Source organism: Oreochromis niloticus, linkage group LG12, assembly GCF_001858045.2.
Source record: "Oreochromis niloticus isolate F11D_XX linkage group LG12, O_niloticus_UMD_NMBU, whole genome shotgun sequence".
NCBI classification, from domain to species: domain Eukaryota; kingdom Metazoa; phylum Chordata; class Actinopteri; order Cichliformes; family Cichlidae; genus Oreochromis; species Oreochromis niloticus.
Genome location: NC_031977.2, coordinates 5,776,642 through 5,786,837, shown reverse-complemented (window position 1 = coordinate 5,786,837; position 10,196 = coordinate 5,776,642). Strand labels below are relative to the sequence as shown.

At 42.3% G+C, this 10,196-nt stretch overlaps 1 protein-coding gene across 3 annotated transcripts in view; it reads left to right on the top strand.

Moving 5' to 3' along the window:
• The first annotated feature begins 79 nt into the window (after window positions 1-79).
• The window catches only part of ppp3cca (protein phosphatase 3, catalytic subunit, gamma isozyme, a), a 35,934-nt gene continuing 25,817 nt past the window's right edge, over window positions 80-10,196 (top strand). Inside the window, exons 1-3 of one of the 3 annotated variants that reach the window (XM_005472928.4) lie at window positions 80-1,012; window positions 6,510-6,707; window positions 8,886-9,010. In XM_005472928.4, the coding sequence (XP_005472985.1) occupies window positions 952-1,012; window positions 6,510-6,707; window positions 8,886-9,010 (384 nt within the window). In that variant the 5' untranslated portion in view covers window positions 80-951. The remainder of the gene's footprint in view (window positions 1,013-6,509; window positions 6,708-8,885; window positions 9,011-10,196) is intronic. The other 2 variants (XM_005472927.4, XM_005472929.4) reach the window with 2 other exon arrangements.

Genomic DNA, 10,196 nt, shown 5'->3' with positions numbered 1-10,196 from the left:
GACAATCCAAATGAGAACGCCAGAGGGAGACATTGTCACGTTTGACATAGTAACTTGTTATTAGCTGGCGTGGTATTTGGTGGCAGTCTCTCCATTCGCTTATATGTAGCAACCAAGCAAACTGCGGGTTACTTTAAAAAAAAAAAAGACAATACGAAGAAGTGGGTTTGTGGTTTTGAATCCACCCTTAAATCACGTGTTGCGTTTCCATAGTCACGTCACATGGGCTCCACCATGTTGTAGGAAACCCGCCGCTGCTCCTCACTCACTGTCAGATTAGAGTTTAATCCGAGGAGGAGGAGGAGGAGGTGGAGGAGGATACTCTGTCAAGACGCTGTCTGCATCTCGGGAGGACTTGCGCTCTTTATGCATTCAGAATAATCGCGATTCGCGTGCTGCTGTCACTGTTTCCTTCAACGAGCGCCCTGCACACTGAAGATGAAACGCCAGTCTTCCGCTGCTGTCTTTGCCTGTCCGCCGACTTGCCAATACGTTAAGATGTTAGCTGGCTAACTAGCTGAAAAAGAGTAACTAAATCGGATTAGCTGCTAACGGCAGCCTCCCTCTGGGTAACAACCGGGTATTATTTGCTGCGCTTGACAAATATAGACCATCAAGCGCTTGTCAGTGTTTGCGTTAATTGTATTTCTACGACAGTGTCAAAATTCCTATTTTGTGCTTTAGTTATTCGCTAGTGTTAATGTTTCTGCAAGCTAGCTACGTTATTGGCTAGTCAAACCACAACAAAAGCTGGACCTCTGTCGTTCTCTAGTCTGTACAGTTCGTTAGGGAGGGCGAACATAAAAGTAGTAGTGCCTCTGAACCCCCACCCCCCCAGCCGAAAGTCAAGACGGAGGTGACGGCCAGACTTGGGTGCTAGCTGGTCCTGAGGCTAGCGGGCTGAGAAGTGTTCGAGATTTAAGCCCCGACACATTAGCGTTCAGTGGAAACATGTCAGGAAAGGATAAAGACAAGCCGGAGAAACAGTCCACAACGGAACGGCTCATAAAAGGTGAGAGTCTCTCACAGTACCAGCGCATCATGCATGATTTGACTGGAAGCTAACGTTTGGTACAGAAAACCACCTGTAGCTTTTGAAGAAACTTTGTTTAAACACACTCGGGCTGTTGCATGACAGAGTTGCACTTGATGGTTATACCTGGTCACACAAGTCACGCTTTATAAAGTGACATATACACTTAAAGTCTCACCTTATCATCAGTACGTGTGTGAATACTAATGTGTATTAGTGCAGTCTCATAAGCCTTTCAGTTTTATCAGGGGGATTCTCAGATATCTGTGGATGGACCTGAATCAGGTCAAGATCATGATTTCATAAAAGTATTATTTCCACACTTGGCCACTGGTACCTATGCCAGTGATCGCAGCTTGGCACAAATCAAAGCTGAGAAGCCGCTCTCTCCGGTTACCTTGATATTTCAGATGAATGAAATCTAAAATCGTGAGGCCTTCTCTTGGGAATACCCGAGGTCTGCTCGGGTTACCAGCGGAGCTCGACAAGACGGATTCCTTCACGCTTACATCGTCCAGGCTCATTGGACAGACTGGGCGAACATCTGTTGTGTCTCCCGTATGATGGCTGAGGCATAGCTAAGTCTGAGGTAGCCCCCCAAAGAAAGAGAGTCTAACCCCACCCCTGTAACCACCACCACTTGCTTCTTAATGCCAAAGCAGCCTCCATCTCTGTCTGCAAGGGCACTAGTAGAGTGTCCTGCCAGGGGACTGGAATGCTGAAGTGTGAGCCAGGAGGGAGAGAGTGAGTTAATTGTGGAAAGAATCTCCCCAGTGATGTTCCCAACATGGCCAGCCACATGGTGGAGAGAGAGAGAGAGCGCATCAAAGTGACAGGGAAGAGAGAAGGACTGTAGATTGAAGTGAGGCTCGGTTTCTTATTAGTGCAGTTAAAAAAAAGTTTAAAAAACCCCCGCAAAACACTGCTATGGGTTTGGGTCTACCGTCTAACCTGTGACTGTAAGAGGGCTTAACTGATAGACCTGTTAAGACTAATGCTCCTCTGGTTGTGTAAGTCAGCAGTTAAGCTCATTCACTTCCTTTGACCTGGTAGTTCAATCATTCGGTCATTAAACCTGGTATTTCGTCCCTCAGGCTGAGTTGGGTCTGACAACTGAGTGATGCCGCAAGACCCTCAGTGAAGATGAGATTTGGCCCTTCGTAAAGATTCGTGTCACTTTTGATCCGCATCGAACTCGATTATTGCTCCGTGTTAAATCTGACCCTGCGCCTAAAATAAAATCAGAGACGGGCTACAGGGGCAGCGGATGCAACTACCACCCCACTTGATCGAGTGACTGAGACGGGAAATTAAAACCCAGGCTGTGCCTGTTTAGCTCGTGAAGGGTAATGCATTCACTGATAATTAGAGCAATCTGAAGTGGACTTGACAATTCATGCAGCCACAGTGCACTCCATTCATCTCTGCCCAGCCGCATCTTTGTAATTCAATCCTCCCCCATTGTGTGGATTTTGAAACAATAGCGAACATATTCGAGACGCCGGCTCATATCACTGTCCAAAACATTATCCTCAGCGGGCAGGATGGCAGATAGTCGCGTCTTTGTTTCTTGAATCGTTTGTTGTCCTGCCAGGCTGTGGGTGTTGATGCGGTGCAGTAGCGGCCCTGCGTCTGTGTGTGTGTGTGTGTAGTTTTGAAGAGTTCATCAAACATTAATGCTAATTAGGCCAGGCAGCCTCTAATAAGAAGCCACTCTCAGGGCGGTGGCAGCTTAATGTTATATTATTAGCTTATTATTTTTAACAAAACATTTTTCTTCACTGGGTAAATGAGCGGGTTGCTTCGCTCCCCCCCCTTACCACAAAGTGGAGTGTGTGTGTGTGAGTGAGTGAGTGAGCGTATGTGTTTACTGGCAGCCAGAGGTTCATTTGTATCTGTGTTTGAACAGACAGCTCCAGTCTTGATTGTGCAGGCAAATCAACCCCAGAATTTATTATTACTGCTATTATTATCATTACTGGAGGACAGCAGGCTCTTTCCTGTTGAGCTGCATGGCTTGTTCACTCCACTGGCACTGAGAAAAGTTATTGTCAAGCATGTGAGGGGAATGGGGGGGGGGATTACCAGCTAGCCTCCAGGCAATTGCTTGTAAATTTGGTCAGCGCTGCTATTGCCTGAAATGTTTAACAGTCAGGTTATGTCACGTGCACGACACAACCCATTCTGTATCTTTATGATTTTTTTTTTTTTTTCTCAAACAGGGCCTGCTCTGTCTGTACAGGAACCTTCTTCCAGTGTGACAAAGCTTTTAAGTAAACAGCCCCTGAATCTCGAAGCCCTTGCTAATAGAGGCTTTACCTAATCTGTTCTTAAGGCTCGTACCTCAGCTTACAGCTCTCTTTGCGGCCGTGCCTCGTAGGCCTGGGAGCACTTACTGTTTATTTATACCACACTAGCCAGTGCATGACAGCTTGTCCTCAACACAGGCTAGTCAAGTCGGAGCTTTTCCACTACAAGCCAGGCTGTAGTCTGTCGCCCAAATAACATCTTGTGACTTATTCACTTGCTTTATTGCACCAGCAATAAAAACACGGCATTTATTTCCTTGTGGGGGAAAAAAAAACAATCTGCAGATCTGCCTCTAAACTCCTAGTCTAGACTCATGGCATGAGCTTGAGTGACAAATACATTTGGCAACCCCAGGCACCACATCACTGATTAGTAAAAACACCCACACTTAAGTCTGAATCCCCTTTTTTTTTCTCCTCAAATTGCAGTTTGATTTACTGTGTGTGGGTGTGACAGTATTCTCAGAATTCCTCTCTCTCGCCTTTCTGCAATCATTGCCGCCTGCACCACTTAGCCGATACTGGTGTTTGTCTCCTTCCACGGTTCCTGTGAGGAATGAGTTTAAAAGAAGGGTCATCTGCACGATCCCAGATCGGCTCACCTCATTATGTGTGCCATACAGACGGTGGCTTTACACCATAATTAATTGGTAGCATAATGCATTTGTGTTTGCTTGGTCTGTTGTTGGGCGTACCAGGCATAATCCGTTTTACCTCTCAGACCCAGGCAGTGAGAGCTTGGATCTCCCTCCACTATTGTTTTGAACTAGCGCAGATTAGTCGGCAGCTATCTGCTCCTGCAGCTTTATGAACCCATGATGCCAGTGTTGGAGCACTAATCTGCACTGTGGACACTGTTTTAAAACAGTTATGCAATTTTGATATAATTCCCTTCATTATAGTCTCTTGTCAGAGAGCTAGATTAAATATTGCTTCCGTGATTACTGGCTAAACTAAAACGTGTTGTTTTCCATACACGGTAAGCTAATGCCCCAACTGCATTGCTGTCACACTGCCGGGTTCTCTGTGATGCATTTTCCAGGTTTACTTGTTACTCGCTTAATTGTGTTTTGATCGTGATGCTTTCAGGTCTCAGCCTCAAAAGCACTGACCTTTAGTGATGATGGTAAAAGGATTGTGTAGGTGGTGTGGAGCAGCTTATGGGGGGAGGGAGGGTGCGGCTGGGGGAGGGGGGGTTAAGTGAGGTGCAGGGCTTCTTGTTGTCTGTCTTGTGCATCTCTCACATGGAGTCATCATGTAGGTGTATGCGTCGCTGCTTCTGTGCAAGTAACTTTGTCTTGGCTCAGTCAAGGAAAATGTCACACCTCATGATTTCAACTGAAGTGAATACAGGCTGAGATCCATAATGTTTTTTTTTTTTTTCTTTACTGCTTTTTTCTTTTGTGTTACTTCTGGGGTAATCTGTCCTTATGTATCAGTACTACTTCTAAATTAACATTTTGATCCAAGGTGGACTGCTGGGACCACACAGTCTTATTCTTCTGATGCCTTCTTCCTTTTCAAAGGGAGGTTTTCCTCCCCGCTGTCACCAAGTGCTAATCGGGGTAGCGTTATTGTATTTGTCTCTATATTATTGAAATGAAAACTCTAATAAAACAGTTCTGTTGATGTAGTTTCATAACAAACGCACACCAGCTGTTTGACACGCTGCCCTCTGGTCGGCCATCTGATCAGTCCCACACCTCCAGACTCACAAACAGCTTCTTCCCCTGGGCCATTCGGACTGTTAACAAACACTGGCCCCCCCACACCCCACCCTGCCCACTCACCAGTAACCCTCATCATTCAGGCCACTCACACACGGACTCTATTCAGATCAAGTCTGCTCTTTGCACTTTGCAACTTGTTCTCTAATGTGTGCCTTGCTATTGTTTTTGTATATATTGCTCTTGTTTATCTATATTTTTCCTGTTTGTTATTTAGTTATAATGTCTACTGGTTATATTTTATTCTAGCACAGTTGGTTTGGTGCACCCACATTTTTGTTGTACATGTACAATGACAATAAAGGGCTATTCTATTCTGTTCTATTCTATTGTAATTAATGAACGCAATAATGAACGTTGAAAGTATTTTTGGTGATCTGCAAATATACTAAATAAGTCCTATGATTTCTTTTTTCTCCAAGCCGTCTCCTTTTTTTCTGTCTGTATAAAAATAAGATTGAATCATAATCTGCGGCTGCCCACAAATGGTGAAAATCAGTTTATCCTTAATTGGTGATGGTAGTTTCTTCTGGAGAATCAGGCCTTCAGACTTTGCATGCAATGGTACCAGATGAAAACTTTTATTTTCACATCATGCTGGAGTTTTTCTTTAGATGAGATTAAAAACCAAAAAAGGGAAAAATTATTTTTGACTGGAATCTTGATCATTACCAAGAAACCCAAAGAAACTTCTTATCATGATGTATTTCCACTTCACTTGATTTGCTAGACAGTCTTACAACATTACTACCAGACTAGTATGTCTGAAGTGGACATTAACAGCTCTGTGCTGGTGCTGTGGTGGGACCAGATTACACCATTACAGATTGTCTTTGTTTCACACTGGTTACGCCCTTAATGTTAGTTAATTCCAATAAAAATTCCACTAATGCACTTCATCTTAAGAATGCAGCGATTTTTGATGTTTAGACACACTGAGCCACATTTGAACAACTGGGCCAATAATCTTAATGCAGCAATTTTGGCAGCATTGGCTGTATAAACACGAATGAATATGTTGCCAGCAACTTAGTTACTGTCGATGTCCTTATAGGCTTGACTTTGACAGCTTTTTAACTTTTCATCATAATTCAGGAGGAAGCACCACATCCCGTGACAATATCAAGATTTGGTCCCACCCCTATCATGGAAGGTTTTTCTCAAATGATTGAGGATTTGTTGATGTTTATTGGTAAACTATAATGACGTCATCTTGGATGGCTAAGAACAAGCAAATCTAATAAACGATAAATAATGAGCATCATCATGCTTGCGTTTTTCAAAATTGTCTGAGTCATGAATCCAGGCAGAAGTTTGAATTTTGGTACAGATTGTCTCACTCCTCTGTGACGGCATCGCTCCCCTTCAGTTGTCATGCAGCTGCCAACCTAAGCTCAAATATGACTATCATAATGATTTTTTTTTTTTGTTAATCAACAGCTGTGCCATACCCTCCACAACATAAACTGACTATGAAAGAGCTGTATGAAGATGGCAAGCCCAATGCTGAGCTGCTCCGCAACCACCTCGTCAAGGAGGGCCGTGTGGAAGAGGACGTGGCTCTCAAGATCATCAATGACGGCGCCAACATCCTCCGTCAAGAGAAGTGCATGCTGGAGGTGGAGGCACCTATTACAGGTGAAATGCTCGATATTAGGAGCTTAAGGAGGACTGTGTCATGTATTTAGTGAATTTGGAAATTATTATTTACGTATTACTTGCATATTTTTTCAGATCTATGTTTCCAGGATAATCCAACAAAAATGCAGGTTACCCTTGAGCTGGAGGTCTACTGTTTGGACTCTCGATAATATTGCCCACCCACCTGTGCTGTACCCTACACTAGATCCATTTAAGAAATTGTGCTGCTCCTCTGTAGCTGACTTTGAACTTTGACATACAGTAAAGAGGACAGTTCAACAGACAATCACTGTCAAGTAGTGTAAAGCAGGTGGATGTAGAATAAACAAGCTATTTGAAGACATCTGAGCAGATGTTTAAAGTCGGTGATGCTTCAGCATTATTCCACTGCAGGCTTGTTTATGTTCTATGGCTGACGCCTCACTCTTTCACCAGACCAGAGGGCCTCGCAGGCTGTCAGTCAGGCTTTGAAAAGTGTCGGCTCCTTCTCAGCTGACCTTTGCATACTCTGTTTTGTTTTTCAACCACAGGAAGCAAAACCCTGTTAAAACTACTAAAGCTAAACTCTGGAAGAGGGGATGACAAGCATGATAAATTGGCTTTGCATGTTTATGTGATTGATTAGAATAGCTCATTTAGCTCATATAGCTTGTATAGCTGAGTAGTCCTAGGTAAAGAGATATGAGAAGTATTCCTTGGTCAGTTGTTCTTTAAATACACATGAAGTATTTGTACAAAGTCCTGGCTGTGCTCCTGTTTCGTTCTCATTGAACCCACAGATAGGTGGCTTTCATTTGCTGCATAATTCAGAAGTAGTGACTTCAGTGACAGTGAATAATAAAAAAAATCTGCAATTTCAACTTAAAAAGAATTCCCCCCTCCACCTCTACAATGTTTGAAAAGGTTAGAGAGGTACCGCCACGGTCCGTATTGTTATGATAAAGGAAGTGGCTTTTTTCTGCTCCCTTGTCACAAGTGGTCACTGCAGCAGGTAGCTCCACATGCTTGTTTTGTTTTGAGTTTTACCTCAGATGCCTTTTCTGACGCAACCCCAAAGGGCCTTGTGTGTCTAGCTGGAGTCGAACGAGCGACCGTTGGCGTGCCAAGCAAACATCAGCATTTACCACTTAGCTTAAAATTTAGCATGCAGTATACTCAATCTTTAATAATCTGTTGCAGTGTCTATAATCCTTCTATGTATATATTTCCATTCATTGAGGGGATTCTACGCTTTGTCCAGTCACAGGTATAGCTGATGCACTGGTCACTGCTCTCACAAACTGTGAGATCAGCACAGCTGAGTAACCATCTATCTGTATGCTTGAGTATGAACTCGCCTCACTGCACTCTTCATCTAAAAGGTGCGTGTCTGTACTCAGGGAAAAGCACAGCTTTAGTAACCGGAAATGAAGCGAATGTAGGTTTTTATTTTTATTTTTCCAACTTCTTGCCCCTGTGCCATCTGGATTATTTATAGTCCTACAATAATATGAAATAGATAGAAAGACCGACCTGCTTGTGGGCATGAATATCTGAAACAACATTAAACCATCCTGCACGTCAGCAGTTGTGATGTCACATTAGCATGGTTTGAGCCCACTGGTAACCTTAGTTTCACCGTTCGCTATTGACCTAAGTTGACCTGGTTCCAGGTTCCACGTGGATATGTACATGCTTTCACACCTGTGATAACACAGGCTAGAAAGCATGCATCCTCTAGTCACACTATATAAGGTATAACAAGAAAAACTGTTGGTTGGTGAAAAGGAGAACGCAGTGACCCTTCTCAGCTTCAGAGTGAAGCAATACCTACTTTATCTGAGTGATTGCCTTCTCCCTATGATTCTATTTCTATGGAATGCACGTTTTCCAGGATTACAGGTCACAGATATACTATCACTGATCATAGCAGAGTTTCCATCAGAAGAGTTGTTAAGCCTGGTGGGTGCAGCAGTGGCAGCCACCAGTGCAGTTCAGAAATGGGCACTATACAATTATCATGAGATCAGATCTTGATCTGAACTATCACGTGTTAATCACGTGCATATAATAGAGCCTTTTGGTTATTTTATGGCCATTACTTACATAAGAGAAGCATCTATATCCAGAATAAGTAATATGGTTATGATATGAAACTGAGAAATTAAGAGCAATGTGTTTGTCTGTCTTTGGCAGTATGTGGAGATGTACACGGACAGTTCTTTGACCTTATGAAGCTGTTTGAAGTCGGAGGCTCACCGAGTAATACACGCTATCTTTTCCTTGGTGACTACGTAGATCGAGGGTACTTCAGTATTGAGGTGAGTAGTTGTGTTAATATATTTGAGTCATTTTTATTTTACTTTAATAATATTGAAACATTTATTTCCTCTTTTGAAAAGGAACATTTTTCACTCTGGTATCAGTAAACACTGTATGAACATGCTGTGTAGGTTTGGTTCAAAGATAATGCTTTAAAATTATCTGCAGTTATCTTGGAGTGTGTCAGTGTTAAAAGGTTATTTCTTCCAAATTTTTATATTTTCATTTCTTTTTTGCATTTAAATGTTTCAGTTTTAAGGATTAAAAAGTCCTTTACAATAACAAAAAATAGCAATTTGAAAGCACTTAGCTTAAGTAGCACTTTGAGATTTAATTTATGAATTTAAAGAAATAATCAGACCTATAACAATGTTTTTTTGGTTTTTTTTGAAGGGTTATTCCTCATTTTTCTGACTGATTTCACATCTGGCGACTTTGAGTAAAGCGTTTCAGATATTTAAGCTGGGCTGTTAAAAATGCTAGGCAGACTCATTCTTCTGGGAAATAACTGGATTGGGAAAAAATGCTAATGTATTAAATCACTATTGTTTATCTAACAATGTGATATGTTTTGGTGTATTCTAACTGTATGCCTTGTATGTTTAAGAAAAAAAGCTGTCTTTATATCCAATTTGAATACAAGTGTTACTGTCAGAAAGTCAAATCTAGTTTAGTTATGTTTTGGTGGCTTCTTATACTGCTGCTAGTATTCTAAGTGTAAATGACGTTGTAGTAAGACCACTGGCTGCAAGTCAGATTGAAAGGGCAGGAGCTGATGTAATGAAAAGCATTTGGACATGAGCGTGTTTCAGTCCCACTTTGATTCTGATGGTTGCTCATGGTGAGAAAGGCTACTAAAATGTGAGTACTACTGCAGTGCTCCTTGACCAAATGGGTTTTTGTGCCCTAACTTTTATTTCAGTGACACCTCCAAAGGGCACACTTTCTACATGCTGATTAGAACAGTTAAAAATAAGACAGAGGAGTGGAGCAGAAAGCTGCAGTGCGACTCTTAAGATCTCTGGCTGGAGGGCTGTGGCTGTAGTGCATTTGAATTTATTGCAGTTATAATGGTGACCTGGTTTAAAGTACAACATAAATCACACATTTGGAATGGTTTGTGTACATTACAAAAAAAAAGCATTTATTTATGTTTTGGTCCCAAGGAGCCGGAATTTCTTGTAG